Source organism: Phalacrocorax aristotelis, chromosome 16 (genome assembly GCF_949628215.1).
Source record: "Phalacrocorax aristotelis chromosome 16, bGulAri2.1, whole genome shotgun sequence".
Taxonomy (NCBI): Eukaryota; Metazoa; Chordata; class Aves; order Suliformes; family Phalacrocoracidae; genus Phalacrocorax; species Phalacrocorax aristotelis.
In genome coordinates, this window is record NC_134291.1 from 6246019 (window position 1) to 6266312 (window position 20294).

At 41.1% G+C, this 20294-nt stretch overlaps 1 protein-coding gene across 2 annotated transcripts in view; it reads left to right on the plus strand.

Annotated features, from left to right (window-relative positions):
• The window catches only part of RPTOR (regulatory associated protein of MTOR complex 1), a 166393-nt gene that overhangs the window by 79143 nt on the left and 66956 nt on the right, over window positions 1-20294 (plus strand). For both annotated transcript variants that reach the window (XM_075111716.1, XM_075111715.1), the window contains exons 8-11: window positions 3947-4047; window positions 5000-5144; window positions 14820-14895; window positions 18225-18326. In XM_075111716.1, coding sequence (XP_074967817.1) covers window positions 3947-4047; window positions 5000-5144; window positions 14820-14895; window positions 18225-18326 — 424 coding nt within the window. The remainder of the gene's footprint in view (window positions 1-3946; window positions 4048-4999; window positions 5145-14819; window positions 14896-18224; window positions 18327-20294) is intronic.

A 20294-nucleotide genomic window follows, 5' to 3' on the forward strand; every position in this document is an offset into this window, starting at 1 on the left:
CTGACTTATGAAGTGCTGCTATTTTGCTGCAGAGGGTGTTCGGCAATGCAAATATTTGTGTGAAATCCTCACAAGAGCAGTTGTGTGGCCTTGTGTTCCCTCTGCTTGCTCTGGGGGATCAGTTAACAAACACTGTTTCAGAGATGTATATTTTTCCTCCGATATCAAGACAGACAGGAATTTTTTAATGAGATGTTAATTTCTAGCTGGTTTAAATACTGTATTTATACAAGAGAATATGCTTAATCTGAACCTCCGTGGAGATAATACTGCTATACATTCAGAAAAATAAGTTGCCATAAAGAAAGTGCTTGCTTCATGTAGTTTGTCTTGATACTTTCAATATTTGAAAACTTGTTACAGAAGGGAAGCTAGGGTGCATTAGGATTAAATCTGTAGGATATTTTACCAGGTTGGGTGCATGTTTCTGTAACTTCCCCATCCTATCTCTAATATTTTCTCAAGGGGAAAAAAAGCTGTGCTTGAGAGTGCCAGGTTGTGTTTGTGTGTTTGAGTGTTCGAGTATTAATAAGACAGCCCAGGACTGAGTCTGTTGGTCTTGGTTCATTCGTTGGTTGGGTGGGGGTTTTTATTTATTGTTTTGGTGAGAAGCAAATAAGCATTCGGAAGCATCTTTAGGAAAGCTGATCAGCTTGGAGATAGAAGCTAAGAGATGCCAAAGAACAGCTTACAGCCACTTTCCTTCCTTTAAGTAGCGTTGTATGTATGTTGATCTTGGGTCACAGTACAGCTTGGTCTCCTAAATCAGATTGCCTGTTGGCCCTGTAGTTCCTTTGGGCCTCCTGTCTTATTACAAATGAACAAATACAGTATGAGATCTTGATTCAGCTCCTGCATGAAGTGAATTTGTGTGACTTTTTTCAGTCTACAAAAGCAAGATTCCTGGTGGAACATTGCTGTTCCACCTTCTCTGAATGTGCTTCTGTCAGGCAGTTGTCTCTGGTGTATTGATGCTCAGAATAATAAACATTAAGCCCAGAGGAGACTGTTAGTTTGTCTGCTCCGACCTTCTGCGTATGTTGGGCTACAGAATTTCACTGGGTTACTCCTCAGGAGAGCCAAATAACTCGTGCTCCTCTGAAGTGTGTATGCCTTGAACCTTTGAAAGATGAAGATTGAACCGCTTCCCTTTCTTTTAATGATCAAGTGCTGCTCTTACTTTCTCCACTTGTGTAAAGTATTTGTTGGCACTAAGATTTGTCTCTCTTGTAGGTGTTTATCCCCAGTGTTCAAGTTGTTCCTTGGTAGGGTAGATAGAATGACCTCCTTAAATTTCTCACTCTGACACTCATTCACTATCTTTTTTTTTTTTCTTCTATGCTTTTCCTGCACCTTCTATATTTTGTATGTCCTATTTTTAAGCAGTTTAAATGAAAGCCAAAACGTGAATACTAGGCAAAACATTCTAGTACAAGTCTCAGCGATACAAGGCAAAATCACCTCTGTCCTCTGCTCCCTCCCTTGTACAAGACGTGCTGCTGCGCTGCTTTCTCATGATAAGGGTCAGTTGCCTGTCCATTGCCACCCTTAAAAGCTTAGGGCTTTCCTAGGTAAACTGGTGTTTCTTTGGAGGGGGTTGGTTTTTGTTTCTATTTTTTACTACTTGATGAGTCTTTGTGCTGCGTGGAAATTTTACAGCAGAGAGTTCCTTTTTTCTATAGGTATCACTGTTAAAAACATAGTGAGCATACTGCTGTAAAACCCTAGAATCAAGATTTAAGGGACCTGTGTAGTGATGCCAGTGATTGTCAAAGAGAGGTTAACAACACGGATTTTCTAAGAATCTTCTATTAAATGCAAGTCATCTTATAGTCAAAATGTTTGTGTGTGCATGGTTATAATCACAGAAAAGCTTTTGCTGTGACAAACCACACTGTTACTTCAGTCCCACACTACTTGTGTATACTATAATAACCCTCTGGCTTTAAGGGAGTGTACTTAGAAGCATTTATTTACTATCTGCTCATGTCACTTGCAGCTGGATTATCCCCAGCAGAATGATTAGCTGGTCCTCTGCCTTTGCTTTATTTGAGGAAGGGGATGTCTTTGTGACTATTTCGGTTTTTTTCATTATTTGAGTTATTTTCTCCTATCTAAAACATAATCTTAAACAAACCACAACCTTTGCTCACTTTCACCACATATCCTGCGTTTGAGAAGGGACAAGAGCAGATCACTATTTGGAAAGCTGCCACCCCTGATATTGATTAGTGCCCCTTTTTTTTTGTATTTTAAAATATTTAATAAAATTAACAGTTGGACTCCTCAGCATTTTTAGTACCTTACTTACACCACAAATAGACTCCTGGTATGTGTTGCTGATAGGATTTTGATATTCTAGAGTTGAAACTGTTCCCAGTTTCAGGTCAGCTAGATATGCAGGGTGACCAGACGGAGGAAGACCACGAGATGCTGTGGGTCGCAGAACAGCTTGCAGCAGCAGTGGCAGTGCCTGCTGTTTGCTTCCCTCACACGCTGTCCTGCCAGTCCCCTGGCGCTTCAGGGGAAAGGAATTTCTTCTCTTTGGCAGCGGGGGGGGGAGAACACAGTAGAAAGAAAATAATTTTGGTTTATTTTTTTATACTTTTTAGGCATGTGGGTGCTGTCATGGCACAAATGGGTAAGATTATGAAGTGACTACACACAGCGTGTGTAGACTGCCACTACGGAAACCTGGATTAAGTAAATACTTTTCTCTAGACAAGCATCAAATCTTGCCTGTAGCCGCCGGGGGGTAAAATGTGCTGCCTCCGTTTGTGCTGTGACTTTGCAATAGGAGGGCTCCAGAAAGCAGCATTCAGCAGCATTTTGGTTTGTTCATTAGAAGGTGCTTTTCAAAGTGATGCTTTTCACTCTGGGTTTAGTAATGCCTGATTTACAGAACTTAGAAAGATGTGTTTTTACAAGTTTCTGTGGGGCAATACGTTAATCCTAAATGAGGTTAAGGAACGGGCATTCAAGTTGCTGATTTCCATGAATACCAGTGCATTAATTGGAAAGTTCTTTATTGCAGAAAATGTCTCCCTTTTGAATGAAAAGCTGTTGATTATGCTCAATAACTTTTTTACCAAGACACTGTATTTGCACCTGCATGCAGTCCTGGTGGTGATGCAACAAACCTGTAGACACATAAGCACAAAATTAATGAACTCAAATTTTCAGAGAACCTACTGGGTTAAAAACAGTGTGTCTTTGTAAGAAACAGCAAACGTCCCTCAGAAATGAGCAGCTGCACCATCTCTAGCAGGCACGTGTGTGCTCTGATCTTGACTTAAAAGATAGCCTAGCTGGAACGGTAAGGTGAGCCTTACTGGGTTGTATTATGTCATGAGCAGGCAGCACTTTGCAGCACCATGGAGCTGGGATGTATGCACGTTACTCTCAGACAATTTTTAACAAAAGGACCATGTTTTCAAACTCTTCTGAGCTTTCTGACTGTTTAAAAAATAATAACTGGGGTTTTTATGGAATATGATCACTCAAAAGTTCTTACACAAGGACATATGGATCGTGAGCACATAGTTTGCAATATAAATTGTATTTACTAATAACTATTTCAGCAAGAAGTGAATAATGGATAAAATGAAGCAGGGTGGCAGTTGAAGAAAAAGGCATTTCCATTGCATCTCAGAAATCAACGTCAACTCTGTGATGTCTTCCCAGATGTTTTCCTTTAACTCGCTTATCTAGAAACAATTCCTTGTTTATCGTCTTTTATCTGGCAATTCATCTTGCAAACAAATGAAAATGAAATAGATTTTGGATAAGGAAAGTTTGTCTAGTACTGTTAATTCCTGGTTAAGAATTAAGGTTCTGGAAATACTGTCTTCTGTGAACATTGATTGAGGCTTAGAGGTGTGCATGTGTGTATCTCCAAAAAAATATGGTTTTTTAATAGTTGGGGTTTTTTTCCCCCTACTTGTAGGATTCCTGGAAGACTGAATGACAGGAGAACTCCCCTGGGAGAGCTGAATTGGATCTTCACCGCTATCACAGACACCATTGCATGGAATGTCTTGCCTAGAGGTAAGACTTGGGCAGGTGAATCAAGTTTTCATCAGAAGTGCGCATTGCTTATTCAAAGTAGCAGGATGAAGAGCAAGATAAATGAGACGCTGAAATAAGGAGAAAATTAGAGCCTGGTATTGAAAGAACAGATCAGACTGGATCTTAAGGCTAGTTAAATTTTTTACATTTGCTTTTTTCTACCAGAAGTATTTCAGCAACCTAATTATTAGAAACCAGAAGGGTTTTTTCCTGTTGCTAACACGGTTGCTTTAGATTGAATAATTTTCTTTCTTACTGTATTTGTAAAGAGTTTCCAGGCTTTTTTGGTATCATAAATAAAGGGGGTTTTTTTTCCTCTTTGGTTGTAAGACAGTCTGTGTTTCCCATGGGTAACTTCGTCCCGTTTCTCTACCTCTGTTCTGCCCTGAATTCGTACTTCTGGAACATGGGTGGCCAAATCTGTAATCAGGTTTTCCAGCTGTGCTCTTTCTGATACTCACTATAGCATAATTCTTCTTTGCCTCTATAGAAGATGGTGCATTTGCTATCTTTTAGGATTTCTTTTGGCTTCTCATAAGCACATGAAATTGCTGGTTAACAGGTGTGTAGTTCTTGATTAAATACTACACACAGGTCCTTTTCTCCCTCAGTAATTTCCAGAAACTTAGGGAAGCTGAGTTTAAGTGAAACACCAAAAGAAAACATTTTATCCAGAAAAGGCAAAAAACCACCTGAGGCAAAAAGTATTTAATTCTCTTAATGGAGCGTAACTGCTATGTTTTAAAGGAACTTGGAGGGCAGATTTCCATTTAATCATTGTCATATCATGTCACTGCAAAACTGTTATAGATTTCTTGTTACTGGAATAAAATATTAACATATTTTTATGTTTTAAATTATTTTTGCATACTACCTGAGGTACTCAATTTACAAAGATATGCATCTAGTAATTCATGCAATCTCTTGGCAGATCTTTTCCAGAAGCTCTTCAGGCAAGACCTGCTTGTGGCCAGTTTATTTCGTAACTTTCTCTTGGCGGAAAGGATTATGAGATCTTACAACTGCACCCCTGTCAGCAGCCCTCGTCTACCTCCAACGTACATGCATGCGATGTGGTAAGTCACAGCCAACAGGTTACCCTCGCTGCAAAGGCTGTGTGCTGATGCCTTACAGAGATTTCAGGCGCTATAGTCTTGAAAGATTGTTGCTACTTAAATCTACACAGTGCTTTACTGATTAAGTCAGTGGATCAAAAATGAAACAGCATGTGGCGGCATAATACCCATCTCCAAAAGTATTTCTTCTCTGTGCATACGTAATTATAATGTAAATCTATAATACAGAAACTTCAGTTCAGCTGTGTAATCTTTTACTCCAAACAGAAAAGAAGTTGGGCATCTGCTACCTTTGTTTTCATAAAGTAAAGCTCGTCACCTGTGATTGTGAAGGGTGGGGAGAGCTGAGGGCCTGAGGGAAAAATTCTTAACTAGCGTTGTTGAAGTAGAAGAAATTTTTTGCTGCAGAGTTCATCTACTTTTACTGTTGCTTTTGGGATGATTAATGGAAATGGAGGTGGCACAGTTATAAAAAAGCTCTTAAATGTGGTTTTGACTATCAAACAAATGTCCTGTGGATAATAATAATAAAAAAATAATAATAACAGTAATAACAAAAATACTTGCTTTCATTTTTTAATTCAGCATGATTAAGAACAGAACAGCACAAAATTTGGCCAAGTTCAAACTGGTGCAGTCAAGCTAATGTAGTTCCTGTAGGAGAAAATGATAGCTGGGTAACTTGCTAAAAGGCTAATAAAGTGGCAGGTAAACATAGCTGAGTGGGCTTAATTTGCCTGCATTTCCAAAATCCTTTTGATAAGTTTCCTCCATAAAATTGTGGAGGAAGAACATACATAGAGGAAGCATGAAGTGATGATATCAGTGTAAAAGTGACAGCAGCATCAGTGAGTTCAAATTATATGTCACGGTTTCTCTAAGAGACGGAGGCAAGCTGCGGACAGAGAGCCCCAATAGCATTGGCAGGTGCAGGAGTCATCAAGGAGGTGTCTGCTGGTAGTACAAAGTTGCTTTAATTATTGAAAAGTGTGGAGGCAATAGGGGAGGCTTTGGATGGAATTGTTAGCAGTTGGGCAGCCTCACTAAATGTACTTGTTGTTTGTACGTGGCAAACAATGTTCTTGAGTGCTTTGGCTTAGCATCTTGTGAGGAAAATTTTTTCAGTTATTTGTAAATACGAGTGAGGTGAGGTGTTCTATCGTTATGTCGCGTGAGGGACTGGGGCATTTTTAAGTGAAGAGTAGAAGAAACAACCAGAGTCCCCATGTTGTCTTTCAGATGTTGCAGCCTGATGTGGCAGAGCTTGAGCCATAGAACTGTGTGTTTCCTATTGCAGGAGCGTGGAACACGTTTTGCAGAAATTTTGAAATTAAAACACTAAATTTCTTGAGTAATTTATAGCTTGCTTATTGCCAGCATATTAAAAACCTGTATTTCTGGTTCCTTATGGGAATATAATTCATTCTTATTGCCAGCATATTAAAAGCCTGAATTGCTGGTTTCCTGTGGGAGTATGACTTGGAGTTGGTGTTGCCATCCATGTGCAGAACCAGAGGAATGAAACCAGGAAGACCTGGATCCCATTCTGTATCTCTCATAGTCCTGCTTGGTAGCATGTTGGATTCTAGAAAAACATTCTTTTCTTCGCTTGTATCGTAGTTCTCCTGGTGAAAAATGGTGCTGCGAATACCTTTTGTAAAGGCCCTCAGACTGTACCACGGGATAGTGGCACTGTTGCTGCTTTTTAGGATTTACCAGAAGAAGAAAATCCTTAAGAAAGGCCACATGCAGGGCTTTCTTCCTTGTGGATCCCGAAGATTAGCAAAGCAGACAGCAAGTGAGCAGAGAATCCTTTGACACACTTTATTCAGTGTCCTCCAAAAGAACATGCAGTTTGAAGCAAATCCAGCAAAGGGGAAAATTCCACTTTTGTCAGAGGCGGCTCAGTTCATTATTAGGAACTTTTAGTAAGGACACATTTAGAAACTAATTTAGGGCTTGCTTAAATATTTTCTAAAAATAAGCATCTGCACTTACCTATCACCTTTCATTCAAGATTTTGCTAATGGATTGCTGATCTGAAACCTCCAAACCCATTTTACTGTTTGAATAAACTAGGTAATGTGACTGGAGGGCAGGGAGCACTAGCCAAAGGAGTGTGGAAAAGAACCAAAACTTCAAACAACGTGATTCGATGATCACGCTGAATCTGCATCTGCATTGTTACGTGGTGGGTGATGCAGCAAGTTTTTGCTGATTGCTGTTTTATTGAGACTCTTCACAGATTTTTTCATACCCAGCATGTCAGACAACATACTGGGGAGCGAGTCCTGCTGCTGTGTCGTCAGCAATGGTTTGATCTGCAAGCAGTGGCTGAGAACCTCCAGGGTTCTCTCCTACAGGGTTATAAATGGGTAATCAATGCAAATAGTGGCTCTGGCATCTATCAGCCAGTGCTCCTCAATGATCTGACTTCAGACTTCAAGGGACTTTCCCAGCCCTCCTCCTCCCCTCTTCTGTGCTTTTTGGGTTGTTTACTTGGGTTGTTTGTGTTAGGTCCTCACACCTTTCACTGTTCCCATGTAACCCTGATCCTGTGTGCACCAGGGGTGTGCTCCTGGCTCACGTTTTGGTTTATTGCTTGCAGCCAAAGGGGTGTGTGATGTTTTAGCTTCTCCAGTACACATATGCATATATTCTGCTCTCTTCCATTATCCTCTGGGTGCCCATCTGGCTTCCTGGGCTCTGCTCCTCTATTCACAGAGGTAATATAAGATTACCATGTTCCTCTGCTGTTACGGACACAAGCCATTCTGCACATTCACAGCTGAGATAGTGACTAAAAGAGATCTACATATAGATAAAACTCATATCCCAGCAGAAGGCTAACTGGAGAAGCAAACTACTGTTATATGTTAGGACATTTTTTGCACCATCTTTTGCAGAAAAGGCATAAGTAAATGTCAGTGTTACACTGGCTGTAGCAACGTACACACCATGTCTTGTGAACTTTGCATGCGCTGCCCTGACCTCCCTCCTCATCGCAGCAGCAGCAACAGCCAGGAGTTTGCGCTCGTGGTGCTCGGCACTGGCCTTACAACTCTCTTATGGGGAACATCTTGCAGTCAGTGAGAGGGGAAAGTGCAGATGGAGCTCCTGCCTCCCTGGCGTAGATGAGCTCTTGAGGTCAGAACATGATGTTCCTGCCTTCCGCTTTGCTCTCTGTAGCTGGACGCCAGAGCTCTGTGGCTCTTGGTGACGTTGCTGAAGCCATAGAGGGGCTGAGCGAGGCTGGCAGCGTGCAGCTGGCTGTGAGCGTGCCAGAGGGGTGCGCAGATGCTGCAAAATGTTCCTTACACTTGACTTAAGCATCAGTTTACCTCATGAATAATTATGACTGCCCCCTTTCAGACATTAAATCTGAACCGTTTGCTCCTTATCTTTTTTGCTTAGCTTTGTCTGTGCTTGTTTGATGATTTTCCCTAAGTCCCACTGAAATGTCTCATGTCTGGCACGGTTGCAGTAGAAGCACTGAGGCTGCTGGAGATAGGAGCTTCTGTTCCTTTGCTTTAGTCCTTTTGAGAACAAGTTTTTAAAATTTTGACCTATTAAGTTGTTGTTCTGGTCATTTCATTTGGGAGACCACTGTTACCTGTTCTGTTAATTATCCTTTTCACCTGAACAATTGAGGAAAAGTGAAGACTTATTTGTTGATGGAAATCTGACGCACAAGCTGTCAGTCTCTTTATTTCACCAAGAAGGGCACCCTATTTAGGAGTCAGGAGAGGTCATCTGTGGGACCCTGCCCTGTTTGGTAGGCTCTGATGTATTTCATTCCTTCGCATCTGTCTTACTTTTATTGGTTTTCTCTGTTTTACCTGCTTAAGCCTAAACCCTTCTGGGCACAGACTATTTGTATTTGTATGGTGCCTCATACTGTAGCTTCTTGGCTGCCTCAGGCACTACTATAATGCAAGTATTAATATTAATAAATATTGATTGACTGGCTGTGCTATTCAACTTTGAGAGTCGTTCTGTTGTGCAGTAAGAACAGGAGGCCTGATGCTCTGATTGTGATGGATTATGGCTTATACATTACTGCTGTTGGCAGCAAGTTATATTCATGGCCTTTGAAAAGACCTAATAATGTGTTTGGAAATATTTCCTAACGTAGGTCATATATTAAAAACAAAGTACCTTAATTATGCTTTGGAAGAGCTATGATTTGTCCATAATAGAAATATTGTAATAGTGTATACACCGACCATGAAATTCTGGTTGAAAGAAAGTCATAACATACTGCAAATAAAACAAGCTTGAAATCCTAGCTGAAAAGAAAACCGTAATGTAGCAATCCAATTACAGGTAAGAGAGGAGTTGGAGTCTCTGAACATTGTGGGAGTGTTGCAGAATGGATGCAGGTTTGCTCACTGATTTCTCAAAGAAACGAGTCTCATTTAGCTACACAGAAAGATTTAATATCTCAGCAAGAAGAAAGTGATTGTTTGAAAGGGTATTTGGAACTGTTTGACATTTGAAGGATTAGATTAATTCAGATTACACCGTTGATTTAACTAGATTTTTTTTGTGTCTATGTGTTAGTCTTAACATCTCCAAGACCCATTAACGGACTACAGATAGTTTAATGGAGAGAAATGTAGGACAAAAATAGCAAAGCATGTGCTTTAACTTGTGGCTAGAGGAGGGGAATGCACTGGTAGAAGAAAGGAGGATTTCATACTTGCACCAAATATTCACAGCAATAAATATTTTTTAAAAACAGCTGTGTCTGAGCGGCTTCCCAGCTGTCTCCCCTAAAGCAGGTTTAGGGGGTTCACAGTGTTACTGTGACGCAGGTGAATTCAGGCTGAAATCTGAAAATTCAGTCAAGCAGGGTATGTTGCTGAATTGTACTCACAGAAAAAAACAAACATGAAAAATCTTGTCTGATGTACTTGATAAAGTCTGAAATATTTAACAGTTCCAGAAATACAGTTCAAAACAAGTGGGTACCCGGGTGCCTGAGCCCCAAGACCACAGGTGGCTTCAGCTTCTCTTTACTTGCTCCTCAGCATGACTGTCCCACTAAGAAATACTCATTTTCACTAATATTATGTGTGGTGCAATATAACACAAACTATTCCCAGAAGAAGAGAGGATGTTAAAAGACGTCAATAATACGTTATAAAAATGTGATATGAGAATTAAAAGCATTAGATGTTGACTTAGCCCAGAAAATTTGAGTGTAAGAAAATCTGCCTCCATGATCTGTCAGCTAATGTAGTATGTGTGGGAGAAGAAAAACTAATGCACATCTCCGTAACCGTGTTTCATTTATGCTGTTAAAGTATTACTGTGGGCTTCCATTACCATTTAATGGATTTGCACAGTAAAACAGTCATTGAGCAAAGCTGGAACTCTTGGCCTTCTGTTCTCTGCTTAGAAGTCCAAACTTTGCAGCACCTCTGGGAAACAAAGTAAAGGCAGCTGGATGAGTTCACTTTAAATTATTAAAAGTTTAAACAGTCCTACTGTAATGAAACTGGTATTGAACTGAGCAGGGGAGATAGATGGAGTCTGGGGGGCATGTGAGTAGGGACTTTGTGCTGAATGGCTAAGAAAAATTGAAGCTAAAACATAAAGACAAATATATGAGTATTTCTATCACGGGAGAAGAAAGTTGCTGGTGGAATTCAGGGGAGCTCTTTCCTTGTTTAGTTTTAATTGCAGAATTATGGAGGAGCAATGCCTTTTCATTTTTAATTTTCATATATTCTGAAATGCTGTGTCCTTTCCCAGGATGATGGCTTGTATCTTGCATGTTGATTACCTTACTGAAGTGATTGAGCGGTGTAGAGAGAGATGCAGGGCATGGTTGGCGTGTTTTCTTTGCAGACTGTTTCTGTTGGCATGCTGCATTGCTTTGCTTGTTTTGGATAAACAAAAGCAGGTTTTTGCCTGTTTTTTAACTGAGTCAATCTTCCAACTAAGGAGAGGATTTATTCCAAAATACATGTGGGAGATGCATGACAGTAAGTATGTCTCCTCAGTAGTTGAACCTAAGGAGTCCCCCATCCTAACGTAGTTGAAAGTCTGTGAGTTTGACCCCTTTCTTTAACGAGATTGCCTCACAGCATAGCGTGGAGCACTGTCAAAGGCGCTTACCTTTTTTTGAGATGTGATACTATTCAAGTTGCCAGGTCTCGAACAAGCATAAGGGTAAGTACAACCATGCTGTGTGGTTGATTGCATAAAAAAATCTTTTGAACTTGTGGTTTGAGGGCTGGTGTTCCTGCTGACAGGTAGCTCGAGCTTTACATCCTGTGGTGCCTCTTTCCAGGTTCTCTAGTTACTGCCTCATACACTTGTTGGTTTTAGACCACATAGAAATGGCCACCCCGATAGGTGGAGTACGATGGAAATCCTTTGGACTTTGTCAAATCAGTCACTGAGTGGGATTGCTTGTCTTTATTGCCCTTTTTGGGGGAGATGTAACAGGAATGTGTATAAAACCTTATGTTAAGTTCTTCTTAACTTCTAACTTAACTGGGGTGTACAAAGAGGAGTTGTCCTCTCTTCTTATGCAAGTGCTCTATCAATTTGTTGTACATACAGAGTGATTAGGACAACATAGTATAAAAAGCGTTGTTAATGCATTCTTTAATAGCATAATGTAGTAAGGTTGAAACGCTGCGATATTTCGGTAGGTTATTGCCCAGTGGATGCATCACGGTGTTGTCTTGGCACAGCAGGGTGTCCGGGGGTTACTGGAAGAGTGCAATAAGGACGGGGGAAGGAACAGTGCTGAGGTATAACCCAGCTCTTCTTGTGCCTAATGTAGTGAAAACAAATCTTCCAAAGCGCTTTGCAAACAGCAGTCTCTGCAAAGAAGGAAGAGGGGATAGTGATCTCTTGGGTTGGCTTTCATAAATCACTTCTAGGATGCAACGCCACCCATCCTTGTTCCCCTGCTGCTCCCTAATTTATCTCTTGTTTGTGTGCTGAAGTGTAATATTAGTTCAGCGAGCGTATCTACAAATTGCCCGCCTTTCTAGTTCCCTTTGGCATATTAAAACGGTCAATCACTGCTGCTCCTCCCCACCACCAGCGGCCATTATTTTCACCATGACTGTTACAAGTATTTTTCCCGTTCTCTTTCTCTTCCCATACTCCGTGGCATTTGTCTGTACTATTCCTTTGTGGTTTGTTTTGAATCTATAATTGTTGTAATGCCTGTTTAATGCCATCGTCTATTTTGCCAGTGTGGTGCGTTCACTATCTGACAACTCATTCACGAGTTGCGCAACCTAAAGTCTCACAAGGAGCTGTAGTTGGAAAAAGTGTGATGTTTCCTTCAGGCAAAACTTCTTTGCTCACGTGTCTCGTTGGGTGGGAAGTTTTCTGTTTCCTGTGGAGACAGCAGAAACGGTGTGTTGAGCTAGTTTGGAAGGGCTGGAGAATCATTTTAAGTATTTGAACTGAATTGAATAGAGGCTTTTACACAGCTGATGTTAACCAGCAGCTCTCTAGTTTGGGATGTTAAGATTTTATATTGGTGGTTACTCTTTTAAAAGATTGAGTGACATTGGCTATGTGGCCTGTTTTTAGAAGCATAAAGAGATTTTGTTTTAATCTACTAAAATATCTTTTTAAATTTTTGCTTGCTCTTTCTGATGACATTTAAAACCTTTGAGATTTGACCTTGCAGGGCTGCTTTGGACATTTTTGTAGCGGTATTAGTGTTTCTTACCTAAAATGACTCTGAGGAGCTCAGCATCTTAGCTCGTGCCTCTGCAGTATAATGACCTACATAGAATCCTTTTATAGGCAGCCAAAATAAGACTAGTTGCCTCTGATCTCTAAACCATTTTTCTCCTGTGTAGTAAAACTTATCTCAAAGGCACTGTGTATTGACATTTTCTAATCTTTGAGGGAATTTCTGTAGGTGGTATTGCCCATTCCTCCAAGAAACCTGGAAGTCAGAAATACTGGTTCGTTGCTTGAAGTAGAATTATCTTTATATTTCTACTAATTGACTTTGCCTCTGCCTCAACCAAGAATAAATGTCTCTCATCAGCTCTGTGTAAACATTTTGTCTCCAGCATGGGTCTTTATTGAGCATGTGGGAAGCAGTTGTTGCCCATGCTTTGATTATCTCTTGATTACCTCTTGATTATATTGGCAGCATATTGTCAAGTGGAAGGTAAATGCTGTGAAGCAGAGGAACAAGGTCTGGGGCAACTAAAACAAGCAGCATCTCTTGAATCCGTATTAAAAATGCAAGAACCATATAGTTTATTTTTCCATCTAATTGATAAGATTGTTTTCGGTTGAGAACAGCTGCCAGTTAAGCCAATGGGATAAATTTCACTTGGCAGTTGTTCTAATGGAAGGCTTTGTTTGACTCAAAACAGGGTGATTTAAGAACTTATCAGAGCAGGTAACTAAAATACACTGTTATTGATTATCACCTATGGCCTTAGGTCTGCAAATGTTCCTAGGAGAAGAAAAATTGCTTAGCCTATTGATATTAACACACGATGGCCACAAGCTATGGAAGACCAAATGTGTCTGGAGAGTAAATTAGTTTCTTTTGTGTGAGAAACCCATCGGGTGTGGTTTAACTCAGTAGCCTTTCAGAGTGCATAAATTCATATGTTAAATGAAAAGTGCATGGAACGGCTATGGATAGGGTAGGGTTAAAGGTTTCTGGGGTAAAAAGTGACAGTTTCACTTTTTTAGAGGTGTTTTAGGAACTTTGGAGACCAAGTGCATTTATTTTAGTTTGGTCCTGTTTAAGTCTGTGAGCATTTTGAAGGCAGACCATTAGCACATTTCGTTTGCACTGAAGCAGCCACAACAGGTTCCTTGGCCACTGGTCGTTTACATGCTGTTATAACCATGATGCTAAAATACTGTAAGTCACAGTACTTTTAGCCACTAAATAGCATAGTAGATAAGTGTAAAAACTGAAATCTTCAAATATTTTCCCTTCTAGTTTAGTGTACATCCCTCCATCCTTCAGGTGAGTCATGTAGAGCCAATCTTTGTAAACAAGGTTGCCACGCAAAACCCCGCTCGGAATTAGATTAATGTGGACTGAGTTACTTTTCTCGGCAATATGTGCAGTGACACAGAGTGTGTGCTGAGGATGCAGAAAAGGCGAATTAGTGTGGTGGTGTAGGTGTATCCATGAATTGTGAGTTGGAGGGATTGTCAGCAGGGCTGCATCTTCCTGAGCTGATGTGACTTGAATGCAGAGGAAGCGAGGTTTTGGATGCATACAGAGGTGTGTGCTGAAGGATTATGGGTGGGGGCTAATCCAGGATTCACTTCATTTTCCTAGTTTAAAAAAAAAAAAAAAAAAAAGGTCGTCCATGTCATCCATTTTTGTATGAGGACAGGTATATAACAAGACTTCAATTCACTCTGTTTCCTTCTGCGTTACAGAGAGGAGCACTTTCTGTGAACTTCAGCTAGGGATCTTCCTACCTCACTCACATTTTGCTGGGCAACCTGACGCCATGCTGGACTAGATCTCACTGTTGTGCTGAATAGTTTTTATATGACATTTTTAAAAAAGGAATACTAAGCATTCCTAAAGCAGTCAAACAATACTGCTTTGTCCACATACTTCTATGATCGGAATTTAAATTTACCTTGATGTTACATATGGATAACTTGTAATGACTTCTCTTTCCCCTTTTTCTTTAGGCAAGCATGGGACCTTGCAGTTGATATTTGCCTTTCCCAATTACCTACAATTATAGAGGAAGGAACTGCTTTTAGGGTGAGTTGGATAATATCTTGAAATGTTGTGTGCCCAGTTTAGCCCATTATTTGAAACCTCGGTTAGGCGCATCACTTTTGCTTGTTGAGTCTTGAATTGTTACAGTTTAAGGGTTTATATTTTTTGAAAATTGTAGATGTCCACTCACCTCATTTGGAGGAATAGATTTAAAATCAGCTTTAAGTTCTTCGCTATTGCATGAGATGTCTGATTCAGCCCGCACCTATTGGTAAAGAAGAGACTCCTACTAATAGAAGTGAAGCCTGAGACCTGACTCATAAAATTTCAGAGCGCTCAGTCTTGACTAACAGTATTCTTACAGAAAAAAATCCCAACATGCCAGTATGATTTTTTGAAATGAAAATTTTTGCATTAAAGTTTATATCTTTTATTTAAAAATAAAATAAAGGTTGAGGGTATATCCAAAGTGTTTTCTTAAGCATAGTATTATAAATATAAGTCACTGGGGTTTTTTGTCTACTTTAATTAATCTCAGAGAGCAGAAAAGTAACATTTTTAATATTATATTTGGCTTAAATTCCTCTAATCAGAACGGGTATTTCTTGATATTCCTTTGACATTTCATGAATGGAAACCTTTAACTAATAATTGCTGTACAACCTCAGATACCTGCTCCACCGTGATGTTCTTTCTTAATTTTACAGTAACATTCTTGCATTTTATTTACGTTACCAAACTTCCAAAAGGCTTTCTGGCTGCGACTGCAGGTTGTCTCCAAAGACCTGAGTACCAGAGGACAGCTGTGGACTTCTGCGAGGGAGGGCGTTGATAAAGATGCCCTAAGGCTTTTATTCTCCTGTCCCTTTTTTCCCCCCACTGTATGTGCTGTATTTTAAAATTTAAACAAATATGACTTTTCCTAGCTTATGTTCATTTTTATTTCAGGTCTCTAACAATGTCAGTGGGTGCTTTTATATGAGTCTTAGACCTCATCTGGGCACTCACTATCAAGTGAGTTGACATTTAGCAAATTTCAGTGTATTTCAGGGATGAGAGGAGGCAAATACTTGCAAATACAAGAGATCAGCAAATAAGTGTAGTTATTCTCAACTCACAATTGATTCAGTACAGGGTGGAAGCAACTTACAGGCAGGTTTTTCAAGCCTGACAAATGTAATTTCTTGTGTATTTCAACTAGAATTTGGGGTAGGTAGAGCTATCAACGTGCAATGGCAGCTGGGAGCCTGAACACTGTGTTTCAAGCTGGCCCAGGCGCTAGATGTAAAGAAGGGATCAAGTTCTCTTCTGAGCTCTTCCTAAAATCCAGTGTGATTAATACCAAGAAGGTTTGTGCCTGTTCTGTAGAGGGGGGACAGATATTATCCTGTTGAATATCTCTCTGTGAAATACCTGCAGAAGTAGTGTGAAACTGGGCTGTTAGTTTGGGGGGGAGTGGAAGGGGCTTAGCTCAATGCTGTGACAAATGGCTGGAGCAGACAGACTGTTGCACACCTCTGATCTATTCCTTGTGTTCTAATCAACGTTTTGCCCTCAAACCTTTTGATTTATGCCTGGCAAGAAGTGTTGTTTATCAGAGAAGGTTAGCTGCTGCTGGCCAGCAGTAATCCTGGGAAAAACAGTCGTTTGATGCAAGGCAGGGGAAAGGGGCGTTGTGTTATTGAGGTTAGTCAGCTCGTTTCATAACTAGGCTGGCAGAAGCAGCAGTGTCTGGGATGTCAAATGCCCGGGTGAGTCACAGGATTACCTGCTGCCATCCATTCGCTGGCCACGTTGGCCGCTGCAGGTTTAGACTCCAGTCTGGCCCTGGATAAAGCAATTAATAATCTCTTCAGGGCTGTTTTGTTTCAGCAGCACGTTATAAACCATGTGCGTCTGACTTGTGCTTATTCTCTAGGTGTTCTTTGCTAGTCAGACCTTGGAAAATATAATAACCTGATTGAGAAAGGCCTGTGGGCTCACAGCACTCATACGGGGGATGACGGGGAAGCAACTGGGCTTCTGGAGGGTTTGTGTTGGTTTACTGTCCCTCCTCGTGTCTCTTCCCTGCCTCCTTCCCCCTTGATTTCTGTTCCCCTGTAGATTTCTGACTGGAAGCGGCTGTCTGCTTTGGTCAGTACTTTCTCATACCTAGTTTGTACCATTACTTGGTGTGATAGATGGCAAAAGGAAGGTTTCTTCAAGCACTGCTGCACTGGTGGGGGATGCTGACATGCCCAAGGACTGTCTGAGTGTGCACTGCAGAGTGGAGCACTTTGGGGGATAAGTGTCACATTGATGGCCAGTCACCACTGGTGTTAGGAGACGAGAGACGCTCTGCACGCTTGAACAGGCTCCAGGGACTTAAAATGTGCTGCAGAATGTCAGATCTCACCAAGTAAATGTCCTATTTTATCAGGCAGTGTGGTGCATCCTCAAACAATCACACCTTGTTAGAGTAAGATCGTAGTTAGGTGGTATGTTTTTCAAAGTATGAGGTGTTTTCTCCTCTTGAATATGCGGTCCCCTAAACCAGATTCCTTTATGTCTAGAGATACTACAAGCTAGTATCCTTTATATTTACTGGATGCCTTTCAGATGCATTTTGTAAAACATGATTGTACTGTCTTAAGTACTAAGTACCAAAGGACAGCTGATAGGTGTTAGCTGATGGGAGTTCACCCCACCCCTCATATCTTTAGTAGGGTACTAGTGTGAAGTCTATTAACTACTGTGGCTTAAGTAAATTTTCTGATTTTTGTTTGCCTGTATGAAGTGCTTTTACTGTGTTACAGCTGTCAGAAGTGATGGATAGCTAAATAAAAGGCTTGAATTAAAATACTGATAAATAGGAGACAGCCCAAACCAGCACATCTGAATGGCCACCTGTTTGTTGGAGAGGTTTGTGGCAGCCAGGGAAGACCGAGACGTGGATGGACATATTTTTTGTTGTTGTTGGACTGCATTCACTGTGGACTGGGCAGAGGTAGCACCATGTGCTGCTACAGGAGTGAAACTACCTCTGCAGAGCAGATAAATCCACTGCTATTCTACCTGCTTCTCATGTGGAAAAGATTAACCAGATTTCCCTAAGACCTTTTGTGATATCTGTTCCCGTTTCTCTTTCCTTTTCTTTTTTTCAAGCACTTACATTAGAGAACACCAGCATATTTCAGGGCCATTGTATCTGGTCAGTCTTTGTAGAATTTTTATACATTAAAAAACCCCCACACAAACATTTGCCAATTAAAAAGAATTGTTTTTGGAAACAATAAACTGTGAGTCCGTAGGTGCCAAAACTAGTTGTTTCACATCTTTTTTCTTTTCTTGTTTTTTAAACCAAACTTGCATTCCTGTTTTTGCTCCAACAGCACAGTCCCTTCTTTGCGGAGCAGCTGACAGCTTTCCAGGTGTGGCTGACCATGGGCGTGGAGAACCGCAACCCCCCGGAGCAGCTCCCCATTGTCCTGCAGGTGAGCGGCCAGGGCAGGGAGCTTGGCACCACTGAGGCTTGCAGGAGCTCGGCCGCAGCTGACAGGGTGTGTTTGTGCATGTCTCCCTGCCCACCGAGTGCTGTGCTATCAACCAGATGGCGTTTGGGTACATAAATTGCGTGGGCTCCTTCAGGATTAATTAGAGCTGATTGCATCTTTGCTAGACCTGTGCAGATGAAGACAAAGTACTTTTCTTCCCCCATACCTTTACTCTCTGTTGAGCAAAATTTCTGCTATAGTCCATTTGCAGCTTCAACAGCATCTGGCTCTGCTGCCTTCTTTTTTGGTCTGAAGTAGCAAGACTTCTTCACAGAGTAGCCCATCTTCATTGTTTTCTCCTGTAGTATTTCCCCTAATATGCTAGCTCTGTCAGGTGGAGACTTTCTCTTCCCTCTGTTTTCAGCAAGAGGAAGTTACTGCAGTGTAAATCGTTTGGAAATGGCTTCTTTATCTGTCTGGTAGAGCTTGGAAAGTGTTACCTTTAATGCAATGCTGAAATTTTGCTGCAAGAACATATAAACAAGTCTCTGAAGACCATGCCTGGAAGGAATGTAGAGTTCTGGTAGACATTTGCTCAGACTAGACAAAGTTCATATGTAAAAAGGAGAAGTAAATCTAGGAGAAGCATAATACCTCATTTAAAATAATATTTTATGGGAAGGCATATATGGCAGTCGTCACCTGCTCTTGCCCTCTTCTCCTCAGGAGTCTACATTGACAGAAATATAACCCCTCGTCAAGGTAGCTGTGGTCTCTTCTACCAGGCAACAAAAGTCTTTCTGTTTAAAGGAATTTGGTTCCAGTCACTTGTACGAGGATATGTGATTTCTTTCACTAAATGTGAGAAGACTCACATTCCTTCTTTTAGCTACCAGCTTGTTTTTTGACTGACAGCACCATCAATCTCTGTAAGACCAAATCTTAATTTCCCTGGACCTCCCAAGCCTTGAGAGATCAGTTGGATAAACAGATGTATGGTTTATCTCTGTCACTGCAATGGGAGATGGCAGGCTTCTACTCCAGCACCAACTTCGCTGCTGTGAATTATTTGGCACCAGAGGGTTCTGCAGGTAGCTTAACCTTGCAGTGGAATTGAGAGGTCACCTGGCAAAGGAACCTGCTTTCCTTCCTGGAGGAAAAACGAGCTAGCACAGTGTAATTATTCTTAAAATTAAAGCATATCATTTGTATAATGGAATAAGATTGCTTGTTGACAGGTTTGAGATTCTTTGAATTAGATACCAACTGACTGAGAGAGGGAAGGAAGTGCATTTCAGACCCCTTTTGAGTGTCTTTTTGCTTTGACCCCTTGGGAGTGCTCAGACTATGCTGCTGTAGCCTAACGAAGGTTGATTCTGTTTTCCCATTCTAGATGTGCCCCAGGGGAAAGAAGGTATTTGAGTGTCAGAGGCATGATGCCAGCCATGCAAAGCTTGGATTTGTCAAGCACAGGGGGACAGTAATTTGTCAATGGCCTTTTAATTGACTTGAAGAAGTTGCTTTCCATTTTGAATTCTTGCTGTGATGGGGCAGATCAGACATGGGTGGCTTCCTGGTGCAGAGAAGAGAGGAGTCATCAAAGGGAAGTTAGCATACGCACAGCCTGAATGAGCCTGAGTAGCAGATGCTTGATCCTTGTGGAGGTACCTCCTGCCTCGCGATCTCCAGTGCACATAGTCAAGAGCAGCGCTTACTCCACAGAAAGCCCTGGGGAGGCCACTGCTGCAGTCCCCTTCTTCCATCCTGCATTTGTTAGGAGACTCCTGCTAAAATGTGGACTGTTACTTCTAAATTATGCTCTTGTGTCCTGGTTAATCTCTAACTTACATGTCAAGCTTCCTTATCTTCTGTTTAGGAATAGCGATGGACGCGTCACTGTGATGCACTGCTGTGTGCATATAGTGGCACAACGTAACCATTTCATAATTTCACTGAAAGTTCATAAAT